This window comes from Melopsittacus undulatus, chromosome 1 (assembly GCF_012275295.1).
Source record: "Melopsittacus undulatus isolate bMelUnd1 chromosome 1, bMelUnd1.mat.Z, whole genome shotgun sequence".
NCBI classification, from domain to species: domain Eukaryota; kingdom Metazoa; phylum Chordata; class Aves; order Psittaciformes; family Psittaculidae; genus Melopsittacus; species Melopsittacus undulatus.
The window spans coordinates 20,807,694-20,827,462 of NC_047527.1; the positions used below are offsets into that span (position 1 = coordinate 20,807,694).

Genomic DNA, 19,769 nt, shown 5'->3' on the forward strand with positions numbered 1-19,769 from the left:
TACATTGTGAAATATGTAGCTTTTATTTTTCTTACACAAACTTAAAATAAAGGCTTGTAATAAATCTCACCTGAAGAAGTTTGTGTTTTATACAATTTATGTCATCTTTCAACCAGACTTTAGTAGTATTAAATAGCTGAATAGAAAAGGTATTAATTCATTATGTCATTATTAACATTAGCAACTTCAACGGTCTGAAGCTTTGTGAAGTCACGTAACAAAACAAAACTATAAATATGTTTACAGATGTCTGAGAATCCTGTTAAATGTTTTCTGGATAAAAGAAAAAAAGCTATCTGACTGTAATAAGTATAATGCAGTATATTTGTCAGTTGGAATAATCAAAATCTAGTCAATTGCCTTAAGGTCACTTCCCTACTTTATTAGATTTGTGTAAAACAAAACAGTAACAAAAAACAAACCAACAAAACAAAACCAAACGAAATGAAATAAAAACAAACAAACAAAAAAGCCCCCAAACCCAAAGCCACAGCATAAGGACAGCTGATGTTGTAACTCTATGGAATGAAGTTGGTTTGCCTCTGACAAATCTGAATCCATTTTATTCTTCTTTTGTAATAATGGTACAGAGAAAGAAGACTGGAACTACAGATATCCTCCAACAACCACCATGTTATCTCCTTATATCAAAAGGGAGAGACTCCCCTGCAATAGCCAGTGTTGGAGCAGTAGCAGACAGTCAAATGGCAGTAAAAAATTACAGTGCCAATTCTTATGACTACCCAAGGTAGATGATGGCTTGAGCAATCAGAGCACGTGTATACTTGGAAGAAAAGACATTTCTGAAGTCATATGGTGTCTTACCAATGTCCATCAAATTTTGTACAGTGAATTCATTCAACAGTGACATTTTCTTTCACTGTGACATTCTGTACATGTGAAAACAATTACTTCACTACTGCCACAATATGTTTCTTCTTCTCTGACACAAGCGGCACAGATCCTGGTTTGCTGTGCTTACGACGATTCAGTTCCCTAGAAACAAATAAACAGAAAAAGAAGTTGAATGTTCAGCACAAAGATTTACCCAATACCAGCTTCCTCTTTAAGCCACCAATGGAGATCTCCTACAATTAAAAAAATAATTAAAAAAAAAAAAGAAATTAAGAATTGCTCTGCTTTCACTAAAAGCCACCTACTTCATCCGGTAAGAAGATGGACTGTTCCTTTGAAAAATAACTTTAAAATTGGCTAATTTAGTAAAGTTTCAAAACAAAGCTTTTCTTGGGAGCTCAGCTTACTTGGTTTTCATGTAAATCTTTGCTGCTCAAGTTCATAGAGGCTTTCCCCTGAGAAAGATAACTAAAACCCACCACTTCTCCATTTTACTGTTAATTCAATGGCTACAGCAAAGCATGCCACCTTCTGCTCCTAGAAATTCCAATATGGCAACGATCCAAGTGACTAATAACACTTATCCTGGTGTCTGGCATTAAAAAAAAAAAAAACAACCAAACCCACCAAAAAAGCAGCAAAACAAAACAGAAAAACCCCTCCACACAGCCAAACGAGGCCATTCTTGCAATGTTGCATCATGTCATGCTTAACAGAACACTGCAGTTCCTTCCAATACGGTATTTGCTCCTGTTTCTTCACTATACTTTTGGGAAGCAGCCAGTCCCCACTGACACAGGCACTTGTATGCATTTTCCTTATAATCAAAGGTTAATTAATCCAGTATGATTGTATGATCGCTTATTCAGATGTTAAAAGTAGCTCAAACTTGTTCCTCCCACACGCTGTAGTTCTGCGTAGCACACTACAGTACTGCAGTGATGCATTTTCTGAAGAGAGAAAACAAAGCCAGAAGAGGAAGACATACTTTCGCCGACGAGCTTCTCTCATGATACGCTGCTCCTTGATTTGACAGTATATACTTTTAGGCAAGTGTCGGTGTTGAGCAATGCGCCTGATCTTTGGGTGATATTGGAACTTCTCCTTCAGCTTCTGATTGTAATTCATAGCTGCCTTCTCTCGTGGTGCAAGCTGTGGGGAAAACACCACAAACAAGTATGTTATAAAAGAACAGGGCTATAAGTGTCCTGCTTTTATCTGCAAACCAAAATTCTAACTTTTAACTCAGATGGCTTCCTTCTGATGAATGGCTGGAACCACAGGAATTTCAGAATTAAGGTAGGTAAGTATTAAAACCCTACAATTCCAACAATACCCCAATGATCAAACACAAAACATTATCAAAGTTCAGTGAAGTAGCTGAATTTGCTCCCTGAAAAATAGATTTTAACACACTTTAGAGAAACAAGAGAATAGAAAGAGCCGACAGTAAAACCTCTTTGATCAGTCTGCCTGCTTTCCTAACCTCTGATGATGATCAACTTTCACTGCAAAACAAAGACATGCAGACATTTTAATGACTAGCCAGTATGAGTACAAATGCTATAAATTAACTGTCTTCATGAACAGCTTTACAGACAGCTCTTTAGGTGGCCTAAATCTTACCCAGTGCCTTGATCCATTAGAAAGCACAGTACACATATTACATTTCAAGCATTAGCTTGACTATAGGGCTCACAGGGAGTTCCATCTTTCATCGTGCAGCTAAAAATCTTAGTATCACAAACACATGAAATACAGGTAAGCTAGAATAACCACAAAAGACTTAATTTTATTCATGTTTAAAATTATGTCTGAGCAACCATTAACACTGGAAGTGAGAAATGCCTTTTGCTGAGAGCTAACCTACAGAGGGTATTGTCGTGTTTAAACCCAGCCACACAGCTCGTTCACTCACTCCCCCCCTTCCCCCCCAGCTCCCAGGAAGATGGGGAGGAGAATCAAAAGAATGTAGCTCCCATGGGTTGAGATAAGAACAGTTAATAACTAAGGTATAACACAAATCACTACTGCTACTACCAATAATAATGATCATAAAGGAAATAACAAGTGAAGAGAATACAACACTCACCCCACCCTGCCTGACCAAGAACCAACTGATACCCCCTCCAACTGCCCAGAGAACTAGCCCTTCTGGGTAACTCTCAGTTACATCCTGGCATGACATGCTATGGTATGGAATACCTCTTTGGCTAGCCTGGATCAGGTGTCCTGTCTCTGCTTCCTCCCGACCTTTCCTCCTCCCTGGCAGAGCATGAGACTCACGAAGTCCTTGGTCAGAGTAAACATTACTGAGCAACAACTAAACACATAGGTGTTATCAGCTCTGTTCCCAAGCTGAAAGTCAAAACACAGCACTGCACCAGCTACTAAGGAGAAAAATTGACTGCTACTTCTAAACCCAGAACAGGTATTTATTTGTTTTTTACAAGCTGGCAGCTTCCTTTGGTCATAATGCACATTTATCAAAGGGATAAGAAATATACTGTGTGTGCTGTGTTTCTGTTTAAAGCATGCACTGCTTCACATGAAGCATCAATCTCTATGTATTTTGGATTTGCTCAGATCTGTCAGAATTCCAGCTGCATATCAGACTAGTGAGCTTTCATATAAACAGAAAATCTGTTAATATGAAATGTTAACAGATGATAATATTTTCTTCCTTCTACCCTCCTGCCCAAAACAAGCTCTATAAATCCAGTATTTCAGACATCTTAAAACACTTCATACTTTCAAACACGCAGTGCCACAAGTCTTTTGCCTTCCCACATTTATTTAATCCATTACTACCTGCATCTAAAGTACTAGAAGTAAAGCAGTGTTTTCGATAACTATTATTTATTCAGCTTTGGAAATTACTCAGTTTGACTAATTTCTTACTTTCTCAGGAAAAACAGAACCTGAGTTTCAAATGCTAACAAAAAAAAAGCAGTGACAAAAATCAACAACTTTATTGCACACACAAGTTTTGAAATTACATTATTATCATGATTATGAAATATGCCCTTTTCCCTTTTTAAATCAGCAACTGGCTATTTCTTCTTCACTTTGGAACAGAAGTAAGTTCTGTTAGAATATCTCATGAATTCTGAAAGAATAAGTATCATACTCAGATAATATTGGTCTGAAATACCATTAATGGTCTGAAAGCAAGTATTAATAAAACACAGCAAAGGAGTTTCTCCTTTGAGACAATAAAGAACTCAAGTAGCAGATGCAGAGATGCTAATAGCTCAGAAAATTCTTAATCAGGCATCAGAAATACATAATGCTCTTAACCTTTGTTTCCCCACACTCTCATATTAATAAAACCAAAACTCTTTACTTACATTTATCAATACCTCTCAAAGGGCAAGTGAATAAATTTTATAATCTTAACCCACTAAAACTTCACACCTCTCTGTCCTTTATTGAAATTCCTTACAGTGAGCCAACCTAAATAGCTGGTTCATTCTCAATAAATCCCAAGTGTTCCCACTCTGCAGAAAACTGCCAACATAATCCAAATTAAAGAGCTTTTACTTAAATTAAATGCAATGATTTTCCTTTAATTTAAGGAGAGCAAATTGCTGCTGATTTAAGGTAATCTTGATTATTCGACAGACAGGAGGTAAATCTGTAAATTAAAGATATATCCAGGATAACTTATTTTAAAAATTAATATAGATTAAGGTAGCTCCATTTCAGTCTGATTCAATTTTTATGTGTAATGTATAGAAAGTATAGGTATATACAGAAAACCATGTAGCTGGTGACTTACTATCCAGCCACCAAATGCCAAAACCCCATATAGCAGGCTGTGCTAAGTACACCCTCATCACAATGGTAAGAGAAAACTCTGCAGTAATGACAAGTTTCTGTCTATTTATGAGAGATGGCAGATAGCTAAGAAAGCAGACTGCAATAGCACGCTGAATTCCAGCTTCTCTCTTGCAAGTCATTTTACAAAGGTCAGTATAAACAGCTGAAAAGAACAGTGTTACTTTCCATTCTGGTGACCTGGAGAAGATACCATAAACAGAGAATTATTTAGCAGCATTAAGGACTTTGTTTAAAGGGTCTAGAACCCTCCATAATATAATAAACTAGGATTTATATGACATCATGTGTGGAAGACTTGCTCAAAGATGACATATGACCCCTTTTTCATACATTCTAAAACTGAATGTTGTAACTTCCTTCCTATGTGAGGGAAACAAACATTATGTAGCAGAAAGACAGCCCATTTGTGCCATTACAAGAGTAGTACTTTGCAGCAAAGACCTAGAGTGAAAAAAGGGGAACACTATAAAATGCAACTAAGTTGTCAGCAATGGGAGAATGTGTCCCCAAGTAAAATGCCAGTGTCTTGTTCTTCCCTTCTGATGCTACAGGCTGGTTATTTTTCCAAGCAGAAAGGTAAGCATTTTTCCAGAGCCCTGATTGAAGAGCTTCTTTTAACCCATCTTTAACAATTTTTTTTTCTTTTAAAAAGGATTGTATTTGTACTGTGCTGCATTTAAAACGCCACACTATTCAACTCCTGGAATTCAGCATGAGAATACAAAATGGGTGTTTATCTATCCTGTCGAGGTTGCCTTTCTAGGTTAGGGGAGACAGAGCAGAGATACAACATATTTTTAGAATGCAAATGTATCCCAGCAGTTTTCTACACCATATCGTGTCTTTATTTAATTATTTCCATTGCTCTGTTTAAAGCACCTGCCTAAATTTATTGACATCAAGTTTATTTCTCATTATTTCCTTGGACCAAAAATTTATGGCTTCTTCACATCTTAACAGAAGACAAAAAAAAGAAAAATAATGTAGATGTTAAGGACACAAAGTCATAGTTCAAGGGATGAAGTTACATGTGCATTGAATCACAAACCCAAAAGCACTATGAAAAGAATGCCATGTCACACAATATCTGGTACTGCTGGTTATCAGCCTTATCTCACAAAATGGAACTGGATACTGGAAACAAGCTGAAAGGATATACAATTACTTGCACAGTTTTGCTACACTCCTGCTAATGCACTTTGCTAGATAAAACCAAGACTTATTAGTGCACTTTCTCCTATCTTTTTCAGTCCTTATTCAAAAGCTGTTATTTCTGCATCTTGCAAGAAAGCAGCAAACCTATGTTCTACTCACACTATACCAATCATCCCCAAGCAGAAAGTTTTCTCCTTCCATTGCCCAGTGCTCTGTTCTAATTCCTAACTATTTTGGAAATATAAGAGCCAAATTTTGCAGCTATTGCTCACAGAAGTAATGTTACTACGTATTTACACTTAGCAGATATACATCTTTTTATGTGGCAATAGACTGAAGAACAGTACAGCTTACTGAATTTTTACTGATGGTTTATTGCTTTCACTACAATTCAGAAAACCTGATCTATCTCTTTATTTGTATTAATTCTACTCTGCTAACTGAAACTATACTGCTGCTTTTCCAGCTTTTTCACTCAGATAAGGCTATGTGTTCCTCTTTTCTTCAAAAACCAAAGTATTTATCTTTGCAGAAATCTTAAACCTCTCCAAGAACAAAGGTACAAAAGCCTCAAACATACTTAAAGCCATATTTTATGGTTTGAACAGTCTGAAGTATCTTACAAACCTTGTTTAATTTAGCCTTTTTCTTCTGGACACGCAGAGTCAAATATATACTGCTTTAAAAGTAACACTTGTTTTAAGTTCTATGTAAATAATAATTATTTATGTTTTTATCAACTTCTATTAAAGAGAAAATAAATGTTGCAAATTATTTTAAAGCAACTTCTGCGGTACCTCCAACAGAGAGATTTAGGTTCTGATGCCCCTCTGGAAAATCCATGCAGACTTAATTGTCAGTGGTGTGGAGACACAGCATGCCTCTGGCTCCTCCAGAAACTTTTATTCTTACTCTAATGTTTCGCTGATTTTTAACAACGAGTGCAATGCCAAATACATTAAAAACCAAAATAAACATGCATGTCAGAACTGATGACTGCTAGCTAGGGTAGCCATGATTCAGAAAGTACAGCTTTCCAACTGGATAAATGTTCCTCAGTCGCAACATAAGTGTGTATTTACTGTAACTTCCTTGGAACCCAGCAATACTCAAAACAAGTAAGACTAAGTACTTAGCAAAGACAAAAAAAATGTTAGAGTACCATTTTTCCTTTTCTGTCAGGGTACTGGTTTCCATCCACCCCCACCCCCAAAATATCCATCTTAAAATACAACGTATTACAAGATGTTAGCATTAGAACAGAAATACAGTGACCTTTGGATGAGTCATTCAATCAAATGGTCTCAGCAAAGAAAAACAGCAGACTAAGCAACTAAGCATTTATGACATTCTGACACTTCCGACAGAATTACCGAATGTTCAGCCTTGAATATTCAAAATGTAAAAAAAAAATAGCTGCAGACAAGCGAAGAAGTGGGCATTTATAAAATGAGCAAGCATATGTCTATGAAGATAAGAACACCAACCCTAACAAAGAAGGCACAGGTAAAGGAAAACAGTGGAACCTGATAAGTGGCCATTAATAGTTCTGACATTAAGAATCACAGGAACTATCAGGTTGGGTGGAACAAGGACTGGCACAGTTGCCTGAACCAAAGCAGCATTTCCAAGGTATATCCAAGAATGTCATAAGGTGTAAAGATTCCACTCTTAAGTCCTATTAGCAACAATTACTCTCTAAACATCCGAACAACAAAATTTCACAGTGCTAAAAAAAAAAATAATTAACAGCTATAGCAGCCTGGATGTTTAATTACTCTCTTCATTTCAATATTAAGTAAATATCAGTTTAAGTCAATATTAAGTTTAGATCAATATTCAATCCCATAAATGTCTGACTGAAGCACTATATGGAAAAATCATAGAACGGTTTGGGTTGGAAGGGACCTTACAAATCATCTAGTTCCAACACCCCTGCCATGTGATCCCACAAATCAATTCAGAACAGAAAAAAAATGATAGCATCCTCAACAAAAAGAGTTATTTCATTATTCCATTATAGAAATTAAATTTGAATAGTAGTCTGTAACCACAAATATTGTACAGGCTACAGAGCTGTCAGGGTTTTTTATCTATAGCTCTGTTGCAGAGATGAGAGACTTATGGTAGGCCATGGCTAAAAATACACACATTGGTTTAGCTGTGCTACTCCATAACCAGTGCTGCACAGTACACAACAGTCCCTGGATTACTCCTTTCCTTATCATAGCCCTAAGTACTCCTACCACTGCCATTCACCTGCCACCTCTCCCAGCTCCACTCCACTTCCCTCCTATACAGATACTGTAATCTGATCGAGCTTCAGGTAACCACAGGCAGCCCTAGACATAACTATGCAATAGATCCATCCCTACAACATTCTTCCTTGAATTACAGCTCCCTATTCCCCCTCTTCAATGTTTCACAAGATCAAGAAGAAATTTCCTCAAGCATTATTTGACAGCTATGCTGATGAGCTCAGAAAAAGCAACGTAAGCAACTCCAAAATACCAGAACAATACAAAGCTATGTAAGGGGATTATTCCAGCGAACAAAGTGTCAAATTCATTCTCGAAAGTCATTCAGTGCTTTAACACACCTGTGCAGATGGATATATGCAAGTGGTAACTGTAACAGAACATTTTGGCTTTGTCTATACATAAACATATACATAAAAATTTGAACAAGTGTAGCTGTAAAGACATGTATCTAATTACTGATATCTGTTTCTAGGAACACTTCAAACTGACATCAATTAAATGGATTTCAAGCTCCACACTACTTTGCCCACTTTGAGAGTAATATAGGTTAAGCACAATTTCAGTTAAGCATTGATGCAAATGAGCTATTTTACAGTGCATATGTTTATCATGGTATGAAATGCACATGAACCAGTCCCATGCCAGTCAAACTTTTTGGAAGGAGTAACTCCAAACTTCAGTAGAATTACTCACGTATGGCAAATGAGAAGCATTCTCTAGTGAAAGAGATGAATTCTCACCTGTAGCACGCAGGTAAAAAAATCTAGTTTACTGAGAACTGATGACCACTGTTAACATTAAACAAGACTAAAAAACATGAAAGTGACCTCATGTAGCAATGAGGAATTTAATTTTATGCAAGCTGCAGTAAATGCAATGAGCTGCACTATACATATCGGTTTTCAAATTAAATACAAACATCAAACTAGTTTGACATTTTCCCTTTAGAAAGATTTTATCATTTGAATAGGCTAATCAGTTGTAATAACAAAAAAAAAAATCCCACACATCCTATCTTGTTATAACAAAAAGAAAAATGCAACTCTTACCACTCCCAGTTTTTCCGAAGCATTAGCTTTCCATAGACGAATATTCATCTCATCTGAGCCACACAGAATGTATTTGTTATCTGAAGTCCATTTTACTGTGATGACATGCTGCATTCGTTTGGTATGATACACCTCCCTAAAGCAGAGACATTTTCAAGTGATCACTTTTCTCACCAACATTTCCTTTCAAATAGAAGAAGGCATTTTGATGAAGGCAACAGTAATTTTTTACTTTTATTTTTTTAAAAAAACCTGACCTTTTTAAAACACTGCTGATCTTAAATCTATCTAGAGAGATCCAAATAAAGTATGACGGTCAGACTGATTAAGGACCCTCTATGATAATATACTTTTAGGATCAGATCTTCCATTTAGAGACTTTATTCTATGGGATTAATTTCAACTTTGCAATTATGAAAAAGCCCAGCTTCTAAAGAATTTTAAGTGTCCCAGAAACCCTAGTCAGCTTATATGAGGCTCAGTTCTTCATATGTAAGGCTTTTGCTCACTAGATTTATGGCCATCACACAGAGAAGGCAGAAAAGTGCGGACAAAGATGAAAATTCCTTCCACAAGCCTTGGCAGCAATCTGCTATAATGTAGAATAAGGCTACGGCATTATGGGGTCTGCAAACTTCCCCTCAGTGATGTGCTTTAACCTTGCAGATCATCAGTTTTGTGAACATTACTGTTCCAAATAAAGGAAAATTTGTAGAACATGGAAGCTGCTAACCACAGTACAAACCAAACACAAAAAAACTGCATACCTAATTACACTTAAAATACTATTGCAAGACAGGAAGAATGAAAGCTACCTGTAGATTAGACATAAAGGAAAACATAAATAGCCCCTCTTAATCTTTAATGTGGTATAGGACTACACAGCTATGTTGAATAATGTATACATACTTGCAATAAAAATATACTTCTCCCCTAATCGCTATTTCAACATTACCACCCCTCAAACCACATAAACTTGACTTAGCAGCAACTCGGAGGGTGAGGGGCAAAGGGGCAAAGTTGGAGAGAGGAAGGCAACTAGAAGAAAAATAAAGTTATGAAGAAAAAAAAAAAAAAACGAGAAAGAACTGATAACAGAGAATAATGAAGGCAGGTTTATGAAGAACAAATGATACCAGGCAGATCTGATAACTGGCTTCAATTTTCATCAAACTGGAGGGGAAAAGAAGGGAAAAAAGACACAGTAGATCCAATCTGAACTTCAGCAAAATATTTAATACACTGCCTTATGAAATATTACATGAAAAACTAATTAAAAGTGAACTGTATTCAAAGCATTGTCACATGACACTGACAAATCCCAGTTAACAAAATATGAACAAAGGGTAATCAGTGTATTGAAACTGATCCCCAAAGTGTCTCAAACTGGTCTTCAGGATCATACAACAATGCTTTTCATTTAACATTTTTAGCAATCATCCACATAGGATAAAGACAGTCAAAGCCAAATGCTAGAATGATGTACGGCACTGCGAAATTCAAGTGGTGACAGATACTGTATAAAGCGACCTAAAAACATTAAGGATATAGAGCGAGGGAAATAAAATGGGCTTCATCTTGGTGAAACACAAATGAGTACACCCAACAACAGTAGCTCTATAATTTAAATTCAAAACTGCACAAGTATTGCAATACATTAAGTAGAAGTTCTACTCTAATACATACTCCACAATTATCTGTCAACTACATGACCCATCAATCACAAGTTATATACTGAGTAATATTTCAATATTCACAGGAAGTGAACGTCCCAAAGATGTTAATGTACTAATTAAGAATTTTGAGGACTAGGGAAGAAGGTTACTGGAATGAATAACACAAGAGAGAAAGGTGTAAAATCACTCACCTGCTGTGACCTTTGTCTACAGGAAAAATGCGGATAGACTTATCAAAGCTGGCAGAGACAAATTCCTTCCCAGTGGGTGAATAATCCACATCAAGAACAGCAGATACGTGATCCATATGCACCGTCACAGGTGATTCAAGAAAGCGCATATCGAAAGTATATAAGCTTTAAAATAAATACACCAACAGCATTTTCAATATCAGATTAACTGTTCACATGAATAGTATTGTTCAAAAATAAAAAACTGCCATGAGACATTGAGAGGCAAATATTGCAGGCTCTGGAACTGGCTCACAGAAGTTTGGGGTTTAGTTTAGGGGGGGAGGAGGGGTTATTTTTTTAAGAAATGTTCTCATCAAAATAGCTGATCAGTATATCAAGCTTTACAAGAACTGTCAATAAAATAAACACTTATGTTGCCTCAGACTGGTCCAACAGTACTTATTTTCTAGGTCCCACTGCAAGTTACATTTGCACTTGTTCAGCTGCTTTTTTCTCCCCAGATACTGAAATACAGAGAAAGAGGCAGTCTACTACCAACTCTTTTCTTTTTTTCTGTACATAAGTGAGGCTATAATTCTCCAGATTATAACTTAAGTAATCCAAATTTAAACTTTTTTTTTTAAATATTTATCTTAGCATGATGATAAATCATCAAGATACAGACTAAAACCAACATGATCAGGATTATCACTGTCCCACTTACTTGTAATCTTCATTTGCTGCAGTAAAAATGAAAGCTTCCATAGGGTTCCAACAGAGTGTATTTGTCCTCATGTTCAAGATAACCTGCAAGATATTTACACATGGCTACCTTGTTGAAGGCAGTAAAATACTTGCTATAGTTCAAAACTTCCTATACCACTGGAGACAACTACTTTACAGAATTGCGGCGGAAGAATAGTGACATGACAGAGTATGTTCTTTTCATGTCAGAATTGGAACTCAAGAACTTCCTGTCCCTCATAATATGCTCACTTGTGATACACAGCAACTAAATTCTCTGTAAGTAATTTTAAAAATGTTCAACACACAAAATGGAACTTCTGAAAAATTTCACTTTTCCACCATATTTATAGGAACCTTTAGGTAAGTAATTCATAAACACACCCAAGTAAATTGTTATCTCAGGAGATAGTCATTAATTGACAATGCACACCAGCACTTGCAAAGCTATTACAACATTTTGATATCCTCTACTTACTACTATCACTTCATTATCTTTGAAATTGCAGTTCATGAATTCTCCAGGATAGTTGCCATTCCTTGTTCAAGTGCCATGCAATGATGTAGAAGCTACTGTGTTGTAATCTACTCACCATTTAGCACCATGCTAGCAATTTAAAGTACCATTATAGTGTTCTGGGGTGTATCAGATCAGTGTCACTGTCAACAGTACATAACATACTAGTAGGATATTGAATGCATAATCACAAACTAGAATACTGTTTTTCAAGAAGAAAATTGTTAAAGATAGTTCTGGGGTTCCTAACTACTGAACTTGATCAAGGTTAATATGAATTACTGACTTCTTGTTTTAAATAAAGACATAGAATCATAGAATACTTAGGGTTGGAAAGATACTTTGTCTTTAAGAACCTTTGTGTCATTGGTAAATTCCACACATAAACAAAATTTTGATTCCACTGCAAAGGATTTCTGAATGTTTTTACTATGTGCATAGGGAGGGTTTATCTCCATGTAGAAGCAGAACATCTGATCAAATGCAGAGTAAGATTCTCCAGCAGTGGAAAGGAAATACCTTAAAAGTTACTTGGTTTCCTTCTAAGAAGGAGGAGTCAAAAACAAAAATAATAATAAAAAATAAATTTAAAAAAAATAATCACACACAGAATGCAATACAGGAACATAAAGTTCTTATTGTGAAATTGCTGTCAGGTCAGGCACTTTATGAAGAATTACAACAGTGAGTCTGAAAGCCCATTTGAATGCAGAACGAGGCCCTAACTCCTGTTTGGTTTAAATCCCAGCAACTCAGCTAAAAGACTCAATATTAGATGATGAAAACTCAGAGAACTCACAGTTCAGCGCTTCCTTCCTCTACCACCATAGAATCAACTAGGTTGAAAAAGACTTTTAAGATCATCAAGTCCAACCATTACTCCAGAACTGCCAAGACCATCACTAAACCACCAACAGTTACAGACTTCTTTCATATTCAGTATGCTTATCAGTGCCATCAACTTCTGTTGATTACCTTCTTTAATGGAGTCGATTTTCTCATATCGTATAGCACAATATTTCTGTCAGAAGCACAGCTCCCCAGAAGGTATGTCTAAAAAGCAAACAAACAAAACCAGTGTGTATGGTCTTCTAAACACTTATAAATTACGGGTAACAGCTCACAGTAGATACCTAAGCAGTTCCACAAAGCTGGTAGTGAAATAGTTCCTTTTTCAGTCAAGGAAATATACTCATCATTCTTTCTATGCACCTAATTATTCAGCACAGCTTAAATAGCTGCCCCTGTGAGATTCAGGATCTACGCAGTGCTCTCTACTTCAAGATTAACAAGCAATTTCCTCATAAACATTTCATCTATGAACACAGCCCAGCAAAGAGATACATATGAACTACCGTAGTAAATCAAATGAAATGGTTTTGCCATAGAGAGAAATGACAGCTCCACAGCCACATAACCACTACAAAGTATAAGGTCTGTATTGCTGTGGGTAAAATGGAGAACACCCTACTTTTCTTCCTCCTCTCTCCCACTAACAGAGACAAAAGATAGAAAGATGAAACTATATATTACTATATTCCAAAACAATATAGCCATAAAAAATGTATACACCCCCCTAAATATTACATTAAAAGATATAAAGAAATCTAAATTTGGAAAAGGCTGTCAAAGATGATGCAACAGAGTTTAGATCTTACACTGATCAAGAAAAATACTCATTTCCAATATATAACAGAAACATTACCTCAATGGGATTGAATTTTACACTGCTTATGCTATCAAAACCCCACGTCAGAGAGCACATGGGACTTGTCCTTTGCTCATCCCAAATGTCCACTTGCTGGCCACAGGTGGCAAAAACAGCCTCCTTCCAGTGGTGATCAATTCCTGTATACACTGTCTTTAAAAGAAAAAACAAAACCAAAACAAAACTATTTACAAAAGTAATTGTATACTTACATATGCAAGTATGTTCTTTTACAAAAAAGATCAAATCATCATGTATCAAGTCTGCCTGTTTCTATTCATTTATATTACTGAAAACCAAGTCACCACTGCTACCAGATATAATCTTGCACGAAATTCTAGCTTTCTTTGTGCTCACTTAATATGCATACATGCAATTCTTGTTAATTTAAATGCAGTCAGCATTAGAAGCCCATTTACAAAGACCTTAAAGCAAATGGAAGCTTTAAGGGTACTATAAACTTCCAGTGGGACCTGAACAGATTCCACAGATGTTACAATAATTGAAGAGTTTCAAACTATTTACAACAAGTATTTAATAATCTTTAAATAAGTGTATAATAAAGAGTGCTGAAGTACATATTTTTAATCTGCTTTTGTCAAAAAGAAATATATAAAGTTAAAATTTTGTATCGAATGGCTGCAAGGTATTGCCATGAAAACAAACCTATGTAATGCAGACTAAGTACTGACAACAGGTCTGAAGAGGAGATTCAGAAAGATCTGACCAATTCACATGAAAGGGATGGCTAGTAGAGACTTAGCTAAGCAGTCTCTGATGGCATTTGAGATATTCTTTTCTGCTTATATGTAAAATAAATGTAATAGAAACTTTAAAAATGCCTTTATAAAATTTCATGCCATCACCTTACAACTCATTATGATAATAGGTGATATCAAACTGTTTCTCTCTCCTCAAAAAGCTAGATAAGAATTGGTTCAAACAATTCAAAAGAGATGGGGGGGGGGGGCAGAATACAATCAGAACTTCCGTTTACTACCTTTCCAAGAATTGTATGAATAGGCTCCTCTTCTCCATATTCTGGGTTCTCCATTTTCCACTGCTTCACTGTTTTGTCATCGCCAACCTGGAAATATTGCAGAAAGAATGTACATTTTTACATAAATATATTGTTTATTTTAGAAGATGTATTTTGCAATTCAGTACAGGCAGTCTTTCAAAAGACAATCTACTGTATACACAGAAGCACTCTCTCCTGCCCATTCACTGTTATCTTTTACACCTCCAAGTTGAAGATTAGTTCTTGTTATATTATTTTCCTAGAAACTGAGAAGGCACATGTACATCGGCTGGCTGAAATGGGGTTAACATTCTTCCTAGCAGACCATACAGCTCTGTGTTTTAGATTTGTGGCGAAAACAGTGCTGATACAGCACTAATCATGGCTACTGCTGAACACTACTTGCAGCGTGTCAAGGTATTCCTTCCCTCAGTTTGTCAGCCATTATCCCTGCCTCACCCATCAAGAAATAGGCTAGGTGTAGGCAACAGACTGGGAGGGTACGCAGACATGACAGCTAACCTAAAACGGCCAAAGGAGTATTCCAGACCATGAACATCATGCTCAGCAATAAAAACTAAGGTAGTGGAAGACAAAAGGGAGGCAGGAGCTGGCTTTCAAAGTGGCTGCTGCTCAGAGACTGTCTGCTTGTGAAAGGAGGTGACTGATTTCACTGTTGCCCCCACCACATTTCCCTCATCTATTCAACTGTCTTTACCTCAGTTCACAAATGCTTTCCAGTTTCCAAAAGAGATGTTGAACAGAGAAAGGCGAGATGGAACGATGACTATTTTTTCAGGATACATTGTCATTCTTAATCAAATGGCACCTTAAACTGCTAATTATTTTCTGGATGCCATTTTGATGAGCATGTAAACAATTAAAAGGCACTCTTCACCTCAGTTGCTCCAGTTGCCTATTCCTAATGCCACGCTATGTCTTGCACTATGCCAGCATAAGTTTTTCATGGCTGTGCAGTGACCTGGATCAGGCACACTTGCAAGTAAAAATGTTAGCTATACAAGTTTAACTTCCCTTCCTGACAGCACTGCTATAGCTCCTTCTTCCCCTCTCAATTTTCAAGCAGAGGAATTATCAAAACAGAATTCTAACTTGGAGTCACTTAGAATTTTTTGCTGCAACTTCCCTTACATCCTAACTTCTGTCCTCATGATTTGATATATACTTCAGAAAAGATAAATATATAGCAGTGAAAATAGCTCTTCTATGCCCAGCTCAGAAGAAGCAAAACCTCAGTACACTCTAGTCTTCAAAAGCAATTCTTTTTATTGTATCATCTTGTAATTGCTTTTAATGCAAACAGGAAGACATAGTATTTCCAGATGTTTTACATGCAAGTGAATCACATATCACTGATATAAGTTAATAAAGTTTAATTAACCTGTGACCATCTTGACTTAATCAGCTTATCTTTAATCACAGTATATGTAAATGGTTACTTTTTTACATCTTTCAATGAACATAATCTATGTTCTACTTTAATAACAACTACATTACTCAAGATTTAATTATATGACCATCCATTAGGAATTTTCTGGTATTTATCCCTTCTATAGTCTTGAATAAGACCCATATCACAGCATTAACAAAGATTTCACGAAAAATGGAACTGTCAGGTTCTCAAATTTAATAAATGTATTCATACAGTATTTAAATATTGTATGGCAGAGAATAACTTGCTCACTGGAAACCAGATGGTGAACAGGCACTCTCTACTGCCACACTGTACTAAGGAGACACATTATACTTACAGTAAAGAATGATGTACCACAGAAACGAACACACATGCCTCGAACAAAACCCTCATGGGCTTGTATAGTACGAATACACTGTCGTTTGGTCAGGTTCCAAATTTTAACCTATTAAAAACAGAAGAATATTCTGCTATTACTTATGCTTTCTGCAGCCTACAGCTGCAATTCACAATTCAAGTACAAGAGATCACACATGTTGTCAGGAAACAGTATGGCTGGCTTGGACACCAGCCTGATTTTGTAGTGTTAAAACTATTTAATTATTCCCGTCTTGAAAAAAAAAAAAGAAAAGCAAAATTTACATGTGCAGCTCTTTCCTTCTTATCCCCTCCGAAGCTCCACACTTGCATATTTTTAGATTTCTTGTTAAAAAATAGCAGACATAATTTTAGCAAAGAATATCTCTTAAGAGAAGGGCACAAGGAAATTGCCTTTGCAACTAACAGTGTTTTCAGTCCAGTAGCTGTGCTACCTTTTATACAGATGCCTACCTCCCACAGAGGTTTCTGTTTTAAAGCATTTGGGCCAATTTAAAAAATAAGAAGAAATGAAGGCCAGTTTTTCTATTTGTATGTATTTACAGTACCCAGTACCTTACTCACTCTTATCAGTGGATAAAGTCTGGCCAACATTTAACATAAATTTATTCCCCTCTTCTCTGAAAAGATTAATCTCCCTTACACTCCTGCATGACATACGCACCTTCTATAAAAAGCACAAAGCAACCAGCTACCCAGAAGACACCTTTAAAATATACATGTACTATGAAATGAACAACAGAAGCGTGAGAGAGGACAGATAAGACAGAGGACAGGCAATTTCTTTCTGCAACTGACTCCATCTGAAGTGCCCTTCCTTGCTATTTGTAACATTTATGTAAAATAATCAAACAAACACAGTTAGTATTTTCTAGACAATATGATAAATTATTATTCCAGAAAATTTTTGGTTGTGTGCTCCTTTCCTTTAGGCTCATCTGACTTCATATAATCTTCTTAATCCACAGCACTTTAACTTCTCCAAGGGAAAGACCATCACCTGGGCAGCAAAAAGCAGTCACTACAGGCTGTAAATATTGACATACACTGCTCCATCCTGAGGAGGCGAGTGTCACACCCTCTGCTCTCAGGTGAGCAACTGAAAGCTGCTGCCTTTGCACACAGGCAGATTACAACCTACAGTTTGAGAAACACCTCCCCAAACTGGGTAAGCTGCGCCATCTGACAGAAGATATGATATCTTGCCAAACAAAGACACAAAAGGTAAGCATGGGGCATTTGAAAACAACAAAATTAAACAAAGGCACAAAAGAGAAAAAAAAAGAAGGAAAGGTACCTTGCTTGCTGTTGTTTGTAACTGCAGCTTACCTCTCCATCACAAGCTCCAGACAGCACCGTAGACAAACTCTTTGGATGTTTGGCCATGCAGTTAACTCCATCTCTGTGGCCATCAAGTGAGCCAAGAAAGGGTTTTGCAAACACACGTTCTAGCTTTGTTGCATTCAGAGCTCTTATGTACTCTCGTGGAACCTCAAAAGGGTGCAATGCAGGATCATAGTTTCTTGGAACTGCAATAAGAGTAACACACACATTAGAAACCCATGGTATGTAGTGTAACTCAAGGTAAGCTGAATTCATAAGTCCTCTTGAATTTTCTATCACACTGAGATTATTGCTGTTTCTATCTATCATTTTGAAACTGGTTTGTGGGGTCACTAGTATGACCACTTAACAAGCTCTAAGTTAATGAAGTCTGAAACTTTTTTATGTCCTTTCCAAGGAAAGATATGAACATACACAACAAACTGGAAGCTGCAGATATCTTGCAACTTTGTAACATGATGGAGAATTTAACAGCTTACACACAAATTCCACTTGGAAAATTACGATATATTCAGCTACCATCCCAGTGGGTAACTTCAATAGTATTTTTCCATGTTATAAATATATAGCCACAATTAAATAACTAGAAGAAATTAGTTGAGATGCTGCTTTGCACCTATGTCTACTTCAATCCAATAATGAAGCACAGGCAATTTAAAATAACACAGGTCTATTATCCTACTCAAAACAGTTTGTTTTAGTGCATTAAATATGCCCAGTTTTAGTTCTGCTCTTTCTGATAAAGGGCCATTTCACTAACTCTGTCACCAGGTAGAAGCTAAACTTCATTTCTATCATATTACAGAGGTGAAACTGCCACGACTGTGTAGGATAAGATCTGTGGAGAATGAGCAGGACTGAGTTTGGAAAGTCCTCACTCACCTCATCTGTTCAGCCTGGAAAAGAGAAGGCTGCATGGAGAGCTCATAGCAGCCTTCCAGTATCTGAAGGGGGCCTACAAAGATGGCAAAGAGCAACTCTTCATGAGGGACTGCAGCAATTGCAGAAAGGGCAATGGGTTCAAACTTAAACAGGTAAGAAACAGATTAGATATAAGGAAGAAATTCTTCACTGTGAGAGTGGTGAAGCACTGGAACAGGATGCCCAAGGAAGTTATGGCTGTCCCATCCCTGGCAGTGTTCAAGGCCAGGCTGGACAGCCCTTTGGGCAGCGTGGTCTAGTGGAAGGTGTCCCTACCCGTAGTAGGGAGGTTGGAACTGGATGAGCTTTAAGGCCCATTCCAACCCAAACTACTCTATAATTCTATAATCTCAGCTACCAGCTACAGCTGCTGCATCTAAAACACGTACAAAACCTAAACGATTTCTGCCAGGTTTAACAAGGAACACACGAGAAGCAGGACGGGATATACCAGCAAAAAATCGGCAATAAGTGCACAAGACTGCTAAGGGTTGCTCGGGTAACATTAAGAGCAACCTCAGCGTGCCGGAACCGTGACTACCCACCCCACCTCGCCTCGCCTCGCCCGACCCTGCACCCCGCGCTATCGGCATTCCCAGGACGCGCTCTGGTACACCGGGATGTCAGGCGGGCCCCGTGGCACGGCACCACTACATGTAGCCCGCACCCCGCCGCGCGCCCCAGGTCCC

General features: G+C 37.1%; 1 protein-coding gene across 1 annotated transcript in view; it reads right to left on the minus strand.

Moving 5' to 3' along the window:
* DCAF13 (DDB1 and CUL4 associated factor 13) overlaps positions 1 to 19,769 on the minus strand; it is a 20,193-nt gene continuing 424 nt past the window's right edge. Inside the window, exons 2-11 of the mRNA XM_005150911.3 lie at positions 18,145 to 18,344; positions 16,775 to 16,882; positions 14,982 to 15,068; positions 13,979 to 14,134; positions 13,249 to 13,326; positions 11,737 to 11,819; positions 11,031 to 11,195; positions 9,164 to 9,299; positions 1,844 to 2,007; positions 1 to 996 (exon numbers count right to left, since the gene is read on the minus strand). Of these exons, the coding sequence (XP_005150968.2) occupies positions 909 to 996; positions 1,844 to 2,007; positions 9,164 to 9,299; positions 11,031 to 11,195; positions 11,737 to 11,819; positions 13,249 to 13,326; positions 13,979 to 14,134; positions 14,982 to 15,068; positions 16,775 to 16,882; positions 18,145 to 18,344 (1,265 nt within the window). The 3' untranslated portion in view covers positions 1 to 908. The remainder of the gene's footprint in view (positions 997 to 1,843; positions 2,008 to 9,163; positions 9,300 to 11,030; positions 11,196 to 11,736; positions 11,820 to 13,248; positions 13,327 to 13,978; positions 14,135 to 14,981; positions 15,069 to 16,774; positions 16,883 to 18,144; positions 18,345 to 19,769) is intronic.